The sequence below is a fragment of the Polypterus senegalus genome, chromosome 3 (assembly GCF_016835505.1).
Source record: "Polypterus senegalus isolate Bchr_013 chromosome 3, ASM1683550v1, whole genome shotgun sequence".
Classification (NCBI taxonomy): domain Eukaryota; kingdom Metazoa; phylum Chordata; class Cladistia; order Polypteriformes; family Polypteridae; genus Polypterus; species Polypterus senegalus.
Window position 1 is genome coordinate 47,321,729 of NC_053156.1, and position 18,505 is coordinate 47,340,233.

General features: G+C 38.9%; 1 protein-coding gene across 2 annotated transcripts in view; it reads left to right on the top strand.

Annotated features, from left to right (window-relative positions):
* tfr2 (transferrin receptor 2) overlaps window positions 1-18,505 on the top strand; it is a 74,230-nt gene that overhangs the window by 12,757 nt on the left and 42,968 nt on the right. Inside the window, exons 2-4 of one of the 2 annotated variants that reach the window (XM_039747128.1) lie at window positions 11,206-11,265; window positions 14,039-14,288; window positions 18,204-18,399. In XM_039747128.1, the coding sequence (XP_039603062.1) occupies window positions 11,236-11,265; window positions 14,039-14,288; window positions 18,204-18,399 (476 nt within the window). In that variant the 5' untranslated portion in view covers window positions 11,206-11,235. The remainder of the gene's footprint in view (window positions 1-11,205; window positions 11,266-14,038; window positions 14,289-18,203; window positions 18,400-18,505) is intronic. The other variant, XM_039747129.1, reaches the window with a different exon arrangement.

Genomic DNA, 18,505 nt, shown 5'->3' on the forward strand with positions numbered 1-18,505 from the left:
TCCTCCCAGCTCAGCTCCCTGTCTGGGCTCTCCCAGAGTCCTTTATACTCCCTGACCCAGAGGTTTCAGTCCACAAGTCCTTATTCCTTCCGGGTCAGGGTAAATAGTCCGTATCTTCACCCCGGAAGCACGTCGTTTCTTCCTGTCACGGGATTATGACGCAGTTCCGGGTTATAGGGCATATATGAGTCCACGGGCCTCCCGACAGCGACTCCCAGTGGTTCCCAAGATATCCAGCAGGGCTGTGCATAAAAACTACATAGTCCATGAGGCCCTGCTGGAATTCGGGGCCCGTCCATGCTGTCGGGAGAACTCTTCCTGGCGGCCTGGGGGTGAGGGCCGGAATATGAAGCCAGCCATCCACCACAATCCTTAACATGTGCATGTTTGGGTGATTTGTGAAATTTACTATGTATGAGTGAATGAGTGTGAATGAATGACTATGATCTGTTAATTACTTACATTCTAACCAAGTCCCATCTCTTTCTTGCACTGTCTCCTGTTGACATCACCTCTGCCTTCTTGTGAACCACTAATGCATTAAAAAGGCTCAGAAAATGGGTGGTTGCAACTACTGCTTCCTCCCACAATCCAGGTACACTGACCGGCTTGGTATGAGAATACAATACAATACAATACAATACGGTTTATTTTTGTATGGCCCAAAATCACACAGCAAATGCCACAATGGGCTTTAACAGGCCCTGCCTGTTGACAGCCCCCCAGCCTTGACTCTCTAAGAATCCAGGATTCATTCCTACTAGCAGATTTCCTCAGCCGTGGCATGGAGAAAAAAGGTCACAAAATGAATGGATGGAAAGTATACACAGCCATGGTTACAGAGAAAATTCAGTCTTCACTATGCCTTTGAAAACTGAGGCCAAAACTGACTTCTGAACAGATTTAGGGTGGATTTACTAAAAGACTAAAGTTTACCCAGCAGCACACAACAGATTGTGCTAATGAGCACTTAATAAAGTTGTGGCAAAAATTTCTAAAAAACAAAGAAAAAATTGTACTGTTTAAGAACACATTCAGTCAGAGATCCATGTTAACAATAAACCTTTTATTTTGTGTCAGTATGTAACAATAAAGAAGTGACAAAGCTCCATAAAGCCACTTCCCTACCTTACAAGCCCTCTTTAGTTCTGTAATCCGCTTTCAGAAGCTGCAGTAGGTCTTTCAATGTATTCTTCATGTTAAAGTTTTTTTTTTTTGTACTTTGAACTTTTAGTATAATTCAACATCCACAAAGATCACAGTACATTAGCTGAAAAGGGTTGCTGGAAATTTTCCTTTTTAATGGATACATGTTTATGCTTCCATCAATCCACCTCCTTTTTTCAGAAAGCATCAGGCACAAAATAAGAATAACACCGCGACAGGGTGCCAGTCCATTGTATGGTGATGGAAATAGGCAACACCACTAAATTGTAAACATGCACATATTTATATCATCCATCCATTTTATGAATCTGCTTATTCCATTTCAAAAACATAGGCAGGCAGAACCCTGGGTGCAAGTGAGGAGGAAAACAACCCTGGACAAAACAAGTGCATCCAGACAAAAATCTAAACGGACATGGTGCAAAAGTTAAACTCCACATGGACAGTAATCGATCTTGTCTTCTGGACATCTAGGGCACTAGTGAACTAGTGACTACATCACAATGAATATAAAATTGGCACACCCAAATATACTGTTAGAGAGCCTGGTTTGTTTTATTTCAGGAACCGAAGGCCTCTGTCTCACCCTGTGGCTATATCTATTGTGACCAATGTTGGGCACCCCAGAGCTCCAGAGTCCAGACACATGTGTACCATCAAAGTCAAGGGTTCAAATAAAGTGTATTTTATTGCACAATCATACCTTTTTCAGGTTTTTCTTCACAGGCACAAACAATCTCTATCACAAATTCAATAATCTTCCTCCACACTCCAGGCAAGCCTTGTTCCCGACCTCCAGACTCTAACTCTTTGAATTAATGTGAGGTGCCTCCTTCTGTGCAGAACCCTGGTGTATTTCCAATATCAGGATTCCACAAGGAAGAAGCACAAAGTAGGGAAAGCCATTCCCTGCAGCACCCCCTGTGGCTCCCATGGAGTACAGCAGGGCTGTCCCAAGGGATTACAATTCCCAGTACTCCCTGCAAATGTAGATCTGGGTATGTTGGCCCAGCTGCCAACCAGCGTATCAGAGGTGCATGCAGTATTGATTGACTGCTTCTCCATGTCCATCCACCACTCTGGCCTTCCAGTTGGACAAAGATCTTCTACCCTTCATGTTGGCCTCCTGGTCAGGCAAGAAAACAGGGTGCATACCAGCCAGGATGCCAGTCCATCCTGGTTGTCTACTATATATCCCACAAGCGTTACCTGGTAGGTAACCACCCACACAATTCAGATCGGGACTCAGACTACAAATGCAATGAATGTAATTACTCCAGACCTACAGGCTGTGAAATAAATGAACCACACACCGTGGCACAGTATAAAGGAGCTTCATCTCTGATGCTGACGTCCGAGGTTTGATCCCTGAGAGGGGAGCAGTAGAGTGTGTACGCCTGATGAGCCCAAATGTGGGCGAAACACATGTCGCGTACTCTTTGCATTATTTGACAGTAAACTATGCAAGATATATATATATATATACTTATTTCCCTTTTGTTTAATTAAATTCAATCGATTTCTCATGGCAGTAAGATAAGTGGACATTGCACTGTGAACATTGTTTTAAACTGTGATGCGTATTGCTTGTGTCTATGTAGTTTGCAGTATTTTATTGATTTTATTGTGCAATTCGCCTGTTTTTTTAGCTATTTCCCAAATGACTTGGAAAAGAATTATTTAAATTGATGCTTGGAAACTGTACACTCCTATCCATTACTCAGCATGCACTCTTTTCGCTACAGTCTACTTTTGAAGACATTCTCTTTCAGTGCTCTCAGGGAATCTCACTTTACAGGTGACCTCTCTGATCGCTCAGGTTTCCAGACCCTCCAATGCAGGTTTTTAAAACACTTTTTTCAGGATTAAATAAGGGTGAAGGAGACACTTTGCAGTTTCCCTGAGCTATCTTAAAGAGACATAGGTCTTATCTTTAGCTTCAGTAAAGGGTGGGATACAAGAGGTCTTGCATCAGCTAGGGCATATCAGAATCTTCTGCTAGAGATCTCTGAGGCCAGGGTGACTGACCTTTGAACAGAATACAGCAAGAGAAATGAACTTGCCTAGATGTATGTGGTTAGACTCACAAGAGAGGTATCAAGCTTGCTAACAAATTATCATTCTCTGTAGTTGCAGCACTTTACTTGCACCATAACAGGTTTTCACACTGGGGCCTGCTGCACTATTTATGATTTCTATTCAGTTTTGGTTTGTTCTTTCTCCCAATATTATGACAGACGTATCAATGCTTAGATCAAAGGTTCAGAATCTTTATCAATATTTGTGTGCCCTGAAATTGGTGGATGGGACACAAAATTGTTATTTTTCTAAAGCAATCAAAGCATGTTCTCGGAAATACCAGTAAAGTAATGGTGAGTCTAGGCTTGACCAGCTTGACACACATTTATAAAAATTTGATGTATACATAGGATATTATAGTTCCATAGTAAAGGGGATTGGCTCAACAGAGCAATTCATATCATCAGTAACAGATCTTTTTTAATGTGTTTTGTGAGCAGAGAAGGACTGATGTGGAATACTTTCATGGCAGGAGCACACAGCAAAGAAACTCAAAAGCTTGACATCCTGGGTAAAAGTTTGTAAGATTATCTTAGGTTGCACTAGGGCCACATGTAAGCCCAGCCCCATACTGACAGCAAAGTACTGGTGACCCAACTTAGGAAAAGGCTGTCCACTACCACATTAGGTTGGCAGAGAGAAGCAAGAATAAAATGGTACAAGATGAAGCCTGCTGTCTACTCAGAAAGCCAAAAACAGCCTTCAAGTTTGCAGTCCTTTTAAAAACTGCTGCTGAATAGATCCAAAGTTCATTCTGGGGCTGCTGTTGGCCACTACTGACTAGTGAACCCTTGAGTCTGACAAGACATGTCTTACCCAAAAGGGATCCTACTGCATAGTCATGGCAGAGAAAAGACAGAAATATCAGAACAGGAAGATATGGAGATGTTTGAGGAGAATTACATTTGTTGTACTGAGAAAGTGAAAAAGTGGGAGAGCCATTCCAAAATAACAAAAAGGAGCAAAGAATTTAGCCTTCACAGTTAACTAATTTTTTATTCTATTTTTTTTTACACCATTGATACTATGTATCCTTGCAATTATCATTGCCTTCATTTGTATTTCATCACCAGTAGACAATCATTCTGATATTATGGGATGCTTATTGATTACTTCATCTGATTGTTTTTGTGTTGACTAGATTTGTGAAGTTCAGGCATCAGTGATAAGACCAAACTAGCCAGCTATATTAGATAAATATTTCATCATTTAACATCATTAAAACCAGGAAGGTGAAAGATATGTTTAAACATGAATAGCAAAGCAAAGATACTAAGTAAACAACTAGGGCAAAAACAGAAATAATAAAAGAAAAGAAGAAAAGTATTTATTTGATTTACTGAGTAATCAATATTAATCTAATTATGATGGTGTGGGTAGCCAGCAATTCTAAAAGTGGAATCTGGTTTTGTTGTGAGCAAAGATCTCAGGACAAGGAAGAGAAACTCCAGGGGCCTTATTTATAAAGATGTGTACGCACTTAAGAGGCAGGAAAAGTGAACACACAAATTCCCACAAGAACGTCGGGGATTTGTAAAAGAAAACTTAAAGGGGGAACATGCGTATATTTATGACAACCCTAACCCAAACGTATACACCATTACGGGGAAGCTGGGAATTGATGATACCCTTGATAAAGTTGGGAAGTGCAGCCAAACCAGCTAAATGATGAGTAATATCATATATAACAAAAATGGCTCAGTGATATTTATTATTATATAATAATTCATATCAACAAGCTAGTAGTATAATATTTGTTAACGTGACAAACATATTAAACCTCAAAAGTGTTGAATAAGATGTACAGACTGTATTTTAGTTCCCATTTAAGAAGTCCAATGCTCCGCATTTTCACTGAAGAACTTTTTAATTTTTTTTCATCAGTTTAGACAACCTGTTGTTACTTCTCAGTGAACTGACCCACAAGTCAGAAATATCTCCACCAAACTTCACTCCATAATACCCGCTGTGCTGAAAGCCTTTAGCTATGAAGACACCACATCCAGTTTTCATATGATGTGGATGTTCACATTTAAAACATACTATATTTTGCCATATTTAAAACATACTATATTTTGCCAAAAATCAGATCACTGTACTGCATTCATCGTTCAATAAGGGCACCTAAGAATGAGGCTGTTTTTTTCAACTGCAAACTTTTACATTCTATTAATGAACAAGTCATAAGTGATGTCAAGATGAGGCAGACAAACATCGCGTCTCCATGTCCTGGGTCATTTATTTTGAGGCAAACTAGCTTTGGCAGACGTGGCAGTACTGTACATGGTGGCTGGCTTGCTGGTAGGACAACTGGTTAAACCCTCAGTTTTTCATACTATTTACTATACTATTCTATACTATACCATACTATTACAGTTTATTACCAATCATGTCATTACATCAGCGGTTACCTGCTCAGATGCCTTACACCTTTCCCAGACCCTTGGAATGAACAACAACAACAACAACAACATTTATTTATATAGCACATTTTCATACAAACAGTAGCTCAAAGTGCTTTACATAATAAAGAATAGAAAAATGAAAGACACAATTATAAAACAAAATAAAATCAACATTAATTAACATCAAATAAGAGTAAGGTTCAATGGCCGGGGGGACAGAAAAAACAAACAAAACTCCAGATGGCTGGAGAAAAAATAAAATCTGTAGGGATTCCAGACCATGAGACTGCCCAGTCCCCTCTGGGCATTCTACCTAACATAAATGAAACAGTCCTCTTTGGATTTAGGATTCTCACAGAAGGACTTGATGATGATGATGGTCACGTAGACTTCTGCCTTTTAATCCGCCCATCATTGTTGGTGCATCATGAAGCTTTGAGTAGGTGGTGGTGGCGCAGGCCACCACCACAAAGAAACCGGAAAAAGAAACAGAAAAGAGAGTAGGGGTCAGTACCGATTTTAGAGCCACCATGAATAGTTATTTTGAGGAAATTAAACATATAGAGTATCAGGATTAAGTTAAATTAAGATTAAAATGAAGGGGAGAGGCACTATAATTGTTGTATGTTCAGTCGTGGAGCACAGGCAGATGCTCTTGAATACAGGTGGTGGGGGGTCTCTTTATAATTGTAACTTGCATAGAAATGTGTCCATGACAGTTTTTATAAATCTGATTATTCTTTGGCATACTCGTTATCTTATTTTTTTTGGTGTGTGCATGTTTTTATGCTTGGAGCCACTCAAATTTTTAGGCTCCTGGTATCTGTCCTAACATTTTACTTGCTGCAAACGTTACACATTTCTCTTTTATTAATGGTATAGGTGGGCAACAATTATGCACTTCATATGAGAGTTTACATTAAAAGACAGACACGCAAACACAACATGTTCACTTAAGTAGATTATGTTAGTTATGCTTTTTTAGTGGCCACCTTTCAATGTTGATTTTTGAGCAGGCAGGAGATGCAAACATTCACTTGGCTACAGGGAAGGTCATCAGCATAGGTAGCTGTTTTGAATGCTGGAGAATTTTCAAAATTTTATAGGGACTTTATTAAAGTTTATTACATATTATAGTAACAGTGAGTCACATTTAAAAATAACAGTGATGATATGATGTAATTACATGTGTTAGTAGGGTAGATAAAGTACATTTTAACAGCACTTTACCATACCATTTAGCTGAAAAAGGGGACAGAAGTATTCAACATCAGAGTCCATCTGAAGCAATAAAAATCCATTGATTGATGAGCAATTGGAGTTCAAATTTATTAAACATGCCGTAACATTTTTGAAAGAAGTACCCGATAGAGAATCTATATTCTCGTAAAGTTTCAAGTTAAAATTGTTGGCTGCAACAGCCCAGAATGGATAGCAGGTCATTGTGGGGCTTTGGCAATAAATTATAATTTCAGAGAATTTTTGAACTATTATGATCTGCAGGTAATACAGCAATGAAGTTGGTTTTGGTGTAATGGAAATCCTGAAAATACATTTATTCACTCCATGTATACAGTGATGTGCAAAAGTATTCATTCCCCTCAAAAGTCATCATAATTTTCTGTATGACAAAAGATTTGTACACATATTTATCCATTCACTATTTTTAATGTGAACTCTTATGCTGTAATAATACCTTTCCAAAGTCAAAATTAACCATTTTCGGAAGATATTTAACTGAAGAAGAAAAAGTCAAAAGTTAATGTTCGCATAAGTATTTAAATCTCAGTGCTTTGGAAGCTCCAGGTTTACACAAATGACAAATTAATCACGAAAGACACAAAGGTGACAGTCATTTGACCATAATTAGGTACTACTTGTGAGTCCTTTATATATCTCTGGATATAAAAAGTACCCTTTGTAAGGGCCTTAATTTTTGTTGGACAATCACTGCAGAAATAAAGACAAAGGAGCCATACTGGGAGCTGAGCTGTTTTTGCAGACAGTCAGACATGACCATGGCAGTTTGTATTTTTTATGTTGGATGCAAAGGCACCTAAAAAGACTGTGGATGGGATGAGCTACTAAGTATTGAATTTTAGTGAGCAAGCAGGCTGGCTGCTTTACCTGTAGGATAGCGAAAGCTCTTGCTTTGGTGCATAGCGCTGTGAGCCTTCCATTGATTTTACCAGTGATGCCATTCATCCTCCAATGATGTTATAAGAAATAAAGACAGAAATAAATAGAACCTCCCACTGTCATGGATTTAGAGGTAAGTCCTCATTTATGAGGGATTACAGTATATAGGGTTATGACCTTGGCCCTCTTCATTATTAATGACAAGGATAATAAACATGATCAAACAATAATAGTTTTTAAATATATCTTTTCATTTATTTTCCAAACCACTTACTCAATTTAATAATTACAGTAGGCACATGACAGCAATCAACTAAAGACAGGAAGGAAGACCACAGCAGGGCACGTGGGCTCACACACCAACATGAACTCCTTCCAGTCCGATTTAGAGCCACCTATCTACCTAATCTTCTCACAGTGTATTTGGGATGTGTGAGAAAATTTGAGTACCCAGAGAAAACTAATATGAACACTGTAAGAATGTTCTCATTTCAAACAGGCACTGCTCATTCCAGGATCTGGACTTAGGTCTGTGAGGTGGCAACACACCACCTTATACTGTATTGTATTTATTAATAAAAAAACAAAGAACTTGTATAGGTTGTGTAACTACAAGGGGGTGCCACCAAGCCCCAAACCACAGACACAATATCACCCAACACAAATGTTGGGCACCCCACCCAAATGAAAGATTTTATAATTTATTACCAACACTTTTTAAACAACCACCAGCCAAAATAGTCAAAACAAACAGATTCTTTTCCTCCTTCTGCTTTAAGTTGAGTGTTGCTTGCTGCCTCTCAACTCTGACTCATCAAGGTGAGTTGGAGCAGCTCCATTTATCTCAGACCTGCCGAGTATTTCAAGTGGTAGGACATAGTTTTTTGGAAACACTTCCATGTCAGGCAGTAGGCCCACAAAGTTGGCATTTTAAACCCCTGCAGCACCCCTTTGGCAGTACCTGTGTAACACAACAGGACTGTACTCTAGGACTGTAGTTCTCTACAAGACCTGTGGGTATCCAAATGTGTACCAAAGCCCAGGAATGCTGCCATCTAGCATTTTGGGGGAGAAAATATTCACGAGACACTGTTTCCCCCAGTCCTTACATTATGCTGACCGGGTAAGAGTCCCTGCACAACACTAGTCAGGATGCCAGCCCATGTGTGCCATCCATTACACTTCTTTAATTTTAGTAAAACATTTGCATGAAAAATAAAATTTCACTACTGCAATCATGTTCATGAATCTGCATACACAAGAAAAACGAAGAGCGAATTTATTCTGATTAGAATTGTTGCGAACAGAGAGAGGGAAACCACAATTGCCTTGCAGAATATTTTCTATAAAATGGAACTGAATTGTGTGATGGATGCATGTTATTTAATGAGCAGCATCATTACGTGATTTGTACAGATTTGGTGTAGATTCTCCATTTACTTATCTCAATAAAATGTCAGGAGTCATTAGCATATTCTGCAGATTAACATCAGTCAACGATCCACTCACAAATAGACTTTCTCTGTATCTGTTCCTTAACATGTGAAGATATGCCAAGTTGTGATAAGACTCTGTGTCAGAAGCCCTCTAGAGGTGCAGTCAAATCACAAGACCCAAAGTCAAAAGCAGGAGACACCTCTTAGTCTAGGAGAAATTTGTTAACAACTAACAAGTGTAGATTTAGTTCAGAAGGAGGAGCAAGCATGGCAGGTGGAATTAACTGTTACAAAAAGAAATGTCCCACTCAAGCAAAATTCTCTACTGACTAGAAATGTCACTACAATAAGTAAAAGAAGACATGACAGGCAGAAAGCAGTATGTTCCAAAAACTCAGTTCATGGTTTTCTGCATAACAGACTCTTCATCTGAAAAATGAAAATTACATCAGTGACTTTACAGCAAAAAAGGTAGACATTCTCAGTTCTCCTATGAAAGTGTATGTGTTTTTATGTGCCTGAGTCCTTGTCAGGAGCAAACTGTCTTGAGCACATCCACACCCCTTTACAGAAGTAAAATTAACCTTCTACTTGATAAGGTTTCTTGTTACTTGTGGTGCATATAAATACATTAAGGGTCAATATGGTCTACATTTTTAAAACTTCTGTTACAATATGAAATCAAAATTAATTTAGTTGTAATTGGTTGCTAGTGAGGAATGTGCACTCTGCATGTCGTATAAATTATAAATTAAAACCACAAAATGGCCCGTTCTTTAAGTATTCACTCCTTTTGAGCTACTATTTGTTAGAGGTACCTCTAAAAAATGACAGCAATAACGCTTCAGGGGGAAATCTCTTAACAGACATGTGCTTCTAGAAATGGAAAGTTTAGCCCACCTTTTTGTTCGAGAATGCTACAGCTGAAAGAGTTTGTTGGTGAACAACGGGTTTCAACTCCAGACATACTGTAGGTTCTTGATGTATACGGTGTCAGGGTCATTACAGACCAATTATCTCTTTTGTTGGTACGCTGTTTTGTTTCAGTGCAGAAAGATTAATTTTTCTCTTGCAGATTGCATTAAATTTACTTGTGTTTTTCCTTGCACTCTTCTGCATTTCCTTTGACTTCAGATCTCTCCAAGTCTTCCAGGTCCTGTTGCACAGAAACGTCCTTATAATTTGATGGTGTCACCACCATGTTTTAAAGTAACATATAAATTCATTATTTTGCAATAATAATAATACAGCTTTTTTACCTTCATAACATAGGCTTGGTAAACTAATGATTTACATCAAAGAAAAATGTTTGCATTTAATTCTGGGAGAATTTCTGTATTCAGACGAGAAAACTGAGGATATCTGAATTATGTGAAAAATTATGTTGACAATTGAGTCAATTCTGCACAACAGCAATTAAAACCTGGGCCCTAGCCATAGCAATGTGAGAGTAAAACTTGGATTATGACAGAAATTGATGATTTTTTGTGTGACATTATGCAAATATCAAATACATTTAGTAGAAAGGATCAAAATTGTTTTTAACTGTTTTCTTTTGTTACACTTTTACACTCTGTACTTAATTTTCACTCTTTCTAGCTATCTGATGTTTCTCTGATAATATTTATCTCCTAAAAGGCTACTTAACATTTCATTTTACCTGATTTGCTGTTCACTTCGTCTATGTCTCTGTTGAGTCAAACAGTAGGAAGGAAATGAAATCTTATTGTAATGAAAAAAAATAATTAAAATGGAAGTACACTTAAACTAACATGTTAAAAGTAAACAACAGGAATGGTGAATATGGCTTAATATTTTAAATGGTAAACAGCCAGGCCAGGATATAGCATAGTTACATGAACACCACAATATTTAGACTTCTCGGATTGCTAATATTCATATACTGTCTATAAAATTAAAAGGATACTGCATAACCACCACATTACTTAAAGTATATGTTTCTATTTTGCTCTTTTAAGAATCAGGTGTGTGCAGATCTAACGGAAGCCATGGAGACTTTCAGATCCATGCTTTCTGGGGTAAGGATCATATTCATTGTATTTCCTATATACAAGACTTCCTGAAATACAGCCTTCATTAGATTAATATGTTGCTTGTCTATTTTTTACTCTTTATAAATTAATTTTATAAATTGTCTTAAAAACAACTTTATTCACCTTTATAAGGACCTACTGCTAATGATATATTACATCATTGTCCGCAAACACAACTTTTGTAGTCTTACTTTTTCTTCTTGCTCTTCTCCCACTTCTATTTGGGTTCAGTGTGCCTGATCAACCTTCTTCATACTGCTCTGTCTTGCACCTCATCACCAGTCAAGCCTTTTCCTTCAAATATCTTTTATTTTATCCATCCACCTTTGCTTTGGCTTTCAATTTCTCTTCCCTTGTACTTCCATTCCCATCACTCTTTTTCCCCATATTCATTGTCTCTCCTCATTATATGTCCACACTACTTCAACCTACTTTCTCTCCCACTTTTGTTGTACCTCTTAAAGTCCTATCTCTTATTCGGTCTTTCTTTGTAACTCCACACATCCACCTCAACATTTTCATTTCTGTCACATCTAACCTCTTCCCCTGCACTGTCTTTACTGCCCATGCCACACACTCCATAGTCTTGCTAACAAAACATATTTTTAGGTAGACTAGATTCATCAAAACCAGTGATATTTACCTTGGCCCTAAATACCAATCACAATTGGATCATGGTAGAGTACTTGGTGAAAACAATTAGAAAATATACTGCAGAGTTCAAATTAACACCAAAGAGTGTGGTTGTAATTATAAACCTTTAATGTCCTCAAGTGGATCAGGTTCCCAGATATTACGGACACTAAAAAATGATGTGATGTAAATGTACCTGCTTTTACCAATATAAATTCTGACCCCTTTTCACTCCAACCAATTTTTTCAGTTTTCATCTCAAGATGTTTTTCTTTGTTTAAACAAACAGATGGATTTAAATTTTTTGTTGCCATCCTCATGTTTGTAACATTGGAACATTTGTAACCGCAATTTGTTAAGCACAGAAAAGCTTTTTATGTGTCACATAAACAATATTTGTGATAATGCCCCACTATTGATTGACATTAACAGTTTTACCTCTATATAACTATATCTAACCCAGACCAAACTGCCAGTTGAACCCATACAATTTTTTTTAAATACTATTTTAAATACATAAACAATCAAGGTATGCATAATTATAAGGAATAAAAAATAATTACAAATAAAGAGAACCAATAACAAACTCTAGCTTCACCACCTGACCTTATCTGACAACGCCGCTTGTCCATTTGCCCCCATCAACAGTACCCTCCCTGCTTTTAGCCCCCTTCAAATTTCTGCCTGCCCTGCAATGTGTGCCTGCAGTACACCCAACCTCGAGAAGAAGGTCACAAAAAAGCTCACTTCACGATGACTTTGAGGGTTAAGTTCTTTCCCAAAACCCTGGAGCAATTTCAGCAGAGTACCATCTGGAAATCTGGGTTGCACTACACCATTGTGGCTTGGTTCACTGGTTTAGTGTGTGTTAAAAGTGACTGACATGAAGAGTATCCATTACAGATATTAGCATTCAAGCATCTCTCTTCTTGTACTTTCGGCATGCTAACTACTGACTTGTGTGAATACAATTGGTGAGTGGTCACATCTCATTTAATGCCTTTCAGTTAAGCATATCCAATGTCTTACCAGCAATAATAAAATAAAAGACTACATGAGTCATCTTCAGAAAGACTACCTGGACCCATTGCAGTTTGCCTATTGGTCCAAAACTGGAGTGAAGGATGCAATGATCTATCTGCTCCACAAGGCTTATTCTCACCTGGACAAAGCTGCCGACACTGTGAGGATTATATTTTTTGATTTCTCCAGTACTTCCAGTGGCATCCAGCCATTCATTTTAAAGAGTAAACTCAGAGATTTGCTGATGGATGAGCCTATGGTGTCCTGGATAATGGGCAGGCCGCAGTTATTGTGGCTCAAGGACTATCTCTCTGATATGGATGTGCGCAACACTAGAGCTCCACAAGGAACAGTACTGTTGCCTTTACTGTTCACCTTGTACACCACAGGCTATACATATAACACCTGATCATGTCACTTCTGGAAATTCTCAGATGATTCTGCCCAAATTGAATGTATTGATATGGGAGATAAAAACCTTATTTTTGGTGCAAGGAGAATTTAATTTAACATCAGCTAAACCAAGGAACTTTTTATTGGCCATCATCACACCAAAGAGTCTCTATGCCCAGTCACAATTCAGGTGATGGATATGGTCGTGGTGCACTCCTACAAGTATTTAAAGGTCCACATCAATGAAAGGCTGCAGTGGCTTTGTAGCATAGATGAGCTATATAAGAAATGGAAGAGCAGACTCTTTATTCTTTGGAGGCTGCACACTTTTAATATGGGTAGTGACATCCTTTAAACATTCTACAACTCTGTGATAGCAGGTGTGATTTTTTTTTAATTCTCTGGTGTGCTTAGTTGATAATGTCAGTTCATGTGAGCCCCCCTGAATCAGCAAACTAATTAAGAGGGAAGGCTTAATTATGGGACACACTGTGTACACGCTGAAGGGAGCAGAGGAGGAGAAAATAAAAACTAAACTGAGTCGATATCTATCTATCTATCTATCTATCTATCTATCTATCTATCTATCTATCTATCTATCTATCTATCTATCTATCTATCTATCTATCTATCTGTTTGATCTCATATTTGGCAGTTTTTAATGTTACTCATTGTTCTTGCATAACAAGAGATGTTTCTTTCCCTGCAGAAAAGAGACTCTAAGTCTCGAACTTCTTACTCCATTTATAAAAACCAAGACAGAGGATCCATGAGAACAATGGTGGAGTCTGGAGATGACTCCGCCTGCGTGGAAATGAAAATGGTAGAGCCAGATATAGATGATGACCCAGAGACTTCACTGACAAGTGACATCACTAACCTTGTTCTACGAAAACCACGAGACCACAAGAGAGCTATTGTGTACCTCATCCTTACAGCATTGCTCATTTTCATCACAGGTAAGAGCTGAATACATTTATAAAGCTTAGTATAGATTTAATGTAGCGGTTTAATTACATTACATGTGTAAGTGCCTTATGAAAAATTAAACTACTGCCTGTGAAAAATAATCTATTAATTGCCTAGTAAATCAGTTTATAATTGAATGTAATTTTTTTATTTCTCTTCTATAAATTGAGACTATTTGAAGTGGACAGGGATCCCATTTTGTCCTTTTATGGCAGTGTGATCCAGTCTACCATCACATTCATCTTCATGGACTGGTTTAGTTGTTTGAGAAATCAAATTTTAAAAACCTCTAGCAAGTTATGAAACATGTAGTCAAAATTATTGGAGCAGATGTGGATGATTTGGAAAGTTTATGTCAGTGGGTGATGTTGAAGAAACTGAAATTGAAAGAAACAAGAAATGTTGAAGAAACTGGAACTGCTTGCTTATCTAGTCAGGGTTTAATGGTGTACCCCCCTCTAGTGGGATCTAGTAGAAGCTCTTTGAAAACATTTTGGGTCTTGTGTGTCTTGGGTATCCTATTCATAAAATTGTCAGACTGCTGGGAGTTTTATTAACATCTTGCCTGTAAAAGGGGCCTGAGTTGCCTCGAAAGCTTGCATATTGTAATCCTTTTAGTTAGCCAATAAAAGGTGTCATTTTGCTTGGCTTTTCTCTATATTCATAATGGCTAACACGGTACAACACCCTAGTGCTGTAAATAAAAATTCTAAATTCTAAATAAAAATCACATTTCTAGTGATCCAAATATAAGGAAAATATTTCTTTTATTTTTTTACCAATTTAATCTGTTTAGGGGTGTATGTAAAATAAATAAACAAGTTTGCAGGCTGGCAAGAGTAAAATAAACAATTACCAGTAACGGCGCAATTCACAATAACGTGCAGTGAATACACTTGACTTGAGCATTCACAGTTTTCATACTCTTTCTCTGTACGTTTAGCATTCATTTGCTCAGAGGGTAATGCGCTTGCTGCTTCCTGAGCTGCTCTACTTTTCTCCACCATAGCGGCCTGCATCTTCTCTTCTTTCGTCGGTATCTTTTCGTGACTTTTCACTACAATAAAACTGATTAAGTCAGTATTTGTGTTGCAATTACTTAGTATGTTTTCCTTAATTTTTCACTTAAGTTAGCACTTAAGTCTTCAAGCCTTAAGAATGATTTAAGATATGAAGAGGTAGGGGAAGTGACAGTGAAGGTTGTAGGGATTAGACTACTGCCGAGAGTTGATTCTACTATAAGATAAAATAAAAATGAAAATAGGAATAACCTTGGAGGTCAATCAATACCCCAAAAGCGGATAGTAGATGTCACATAGTATATGTGTACCAAATTTCAGGTCAATAGGTCAAACGGTTTGTGAGCTACAAGTCAAGTCAAGTCAAGTTGGGGAGCATGTACTGGTACAGTGCGTTGCTGCATCCACTACATGGCGGAGCAACTCGGGATCCCGGTTTGCAACCCCCCAGGTAGGCATGCGGTCCAGTCTCACCCTCTGAAATGACCCTCTATCTTCCACAGCCAGGTGTTATGTTGGCAACCCGTTGGCCTGGTCCAGCCACTTGGGTCCCCAACAATGAGGATCTTACAAGCTGGATCACCCTCTAGAAAACGTGCCACATGGCCGCAGTGCCTTAACTGACGCTCCCTCACAATACAGGTAATGTGCCTCATTCTGGACTCCATGTGCAACCGCTCATTCAACACAAAGTGAAACCAACGGTGCCCAAGGATTTTCTGGAGAGACACAGTACCAAAGAAGTCCAGTCTTTGTCTCAGGTCACTGGATAGCGTCCATGTCTCACAACCATATAGCAAGACAGGAAGCACCAGGACTCTAAAGACTTGAACCTTCTTCCTTTTGCATAGATATTGGGAGCGCCACACACCCCTTTCCAGCGACCTCATGACCCCCCATGCTCTCCCAATCCGACTACTGACTTCATAGGAAGAGTCACCAGAGACATGAATGTCATTGCCAAGGTAAGTAAACCACTCAACAAGGTCAACACTCCCTCCACAAACAGACACACTGCTGATGGCTGAGCCCAAGAGGTCATTAAAGGCCTGGATCTTGGTTTTTATCAGGACACAAGCAAGCCCAGACACTCAGACTCCTCGCTCAGTCTCTCGAGCGCCCCAATCAGAGCCTCCATTGACTCCACAAAGATCACAGCATCGTCAGCAAAGTCAAGATCCGTGAATCTCTCTTCATCAACAGATGCCCCACAGCCGCTGGACCCCACGACCCCACGACCCCAGTAGGAGCAAGAACACACCCCTGACGAACCCCAGAATCAACTGGGAAAAACACAGTGGTCCTGCCTCCACTCTGCACAGCACTCACAGTACCAGTGTACAGGCCAGCTATGATATCCAGCAACCTTGAGGGAATCCTGCGAACCCTCAGGATGTCCCTCAGGAAAGCTCGATCAACTGAGTTGAACGCTTTGTGAAAATCTCCAGAGGCTGCAAAGAAACTCTGCCAATTACGCTCCATGAGATCCCTCAGTGCCAGGATGTGGTTGATGGTAATCTTCTTAGGCATAAAACCAGCCGCTGGTAGGTGAGCAAGTGATCACGGATCCTATTGAGGACAACTCTAGCAAGGACCTTACCCGGCACTGAGAGCAGTGTTATCCCCCTGTAGTTGCTGCAATCCAGACAATCATCCTTCCCTTTCCAGATAGGGATGACAAGTCCCATTTACCAGTCAGTTGGGATGATGCCAGTCTCCCAAATGGAAGCAAAGATTGCTTGCAATGCGAGGAGGACAGCCTTAACATCAGCCTGGAGAAGTTCACCCCGGATACCACAGATCCCTGCAGCCTTTCCCCCCCTCAGCTGGTTCACCACCTGTGCAATCTCAATAAGACTGGGTGGTTCACAGCTAATTGGAGGATCAGCCTCAAGAACCGTGGACCCAGAGATATCCAACATCCTAGCGGGAGGATCAGCTTTGAACAACTGCTCAAAGTAGCCAGCCCAGTGGGTCACAACTGTGAGCTACAGGTAATTTAAAATCCTGGACAGACAAACGAACAGCCACAGTAGCGTGTTATATAAGAAGATATGCATCAGCAGAAACATGAGACACTGCAAGAAAAAAAATAATAGAAGCATTCATGATTAAAAAGTTCACATATCTATGTATTAATTTTGACTTATTACCAAATATGTGTGTTTGTTTTTGTTTTGTGTTTCCTTGTGATATGAAAAGCTTTTATAAAGAGCAAAGTAACAAGCATGTTGATGTAGTGACTAAGGTGATGGACTTTAAACCACACAGTCTTGGTTTGGTCCTCATTTTAGACTAACTGTATACAGTGCATCAAACTACTTTGCCTGCTTGGTTACTCCAATTACACAAAACTAAATGTATGACAGGAATAATTTATTATGACTGTTTCAAGTTAATTTGTGTTAAGGCTTTCAACAAGAACAGTGTATAAAAGTAAAGTATGGTGCAGTTTGAAGGACTAAAATTGTGTACAAGTGTCTGAACTGATCAGTATACAGTATGTCACTTTTTCATTCAAAGAGGACACAAGTGAAGGTGCAGCAGCAAAAATTGTTGCAGTGCTTTATTTTATTGTATGATTCATACCACATTTTCTTGTTTGTAAAATACCTTGTTGTTTAAAACTCTTTACTAACCTGATGTAATTGTAAAAAGGTGAAAGGAACATTCTGAATAACTTGTAAATATGGTGTTCTCGGGAATTTGTCTAAAACGAACATGGAAATTTGGCATATCAGCGATACGATTGAAAATGTATCAAACAACAATGAAATGGCAAATTGATGTTGATGAACTACTTACAGTATGAGATGAGACAGTGAAAGCTCGTAATATTGTTGGGTGTTTTGAAAGCAGCTGAATTTATTTTTCTTGATCTTACAGCATTCCTCCTTGGCTACATTGCTTTTCGGGAGTCATGCACCTCTTGTTCAAATGAAGAAGATCAGTTTTCATCAGCACTGCTGGATGACTACCCCAGTTCAGAATCCTTCATAGGACCTGGGATGCTTTACTGGACTGACCTGAGAGAAATGCTGCAGAAGTATTTGAGGCAGGAGTCCATTGAAAACACGGTGTGGTAAGCACTTCTATGCTGATATTTGGTCAAACTCTATCCCTCATATGTTGTCAGGAGTGGGTTTGCTGTTTTGTTTTTCAGTAGTGAATGTATTGCAATCCTCTGG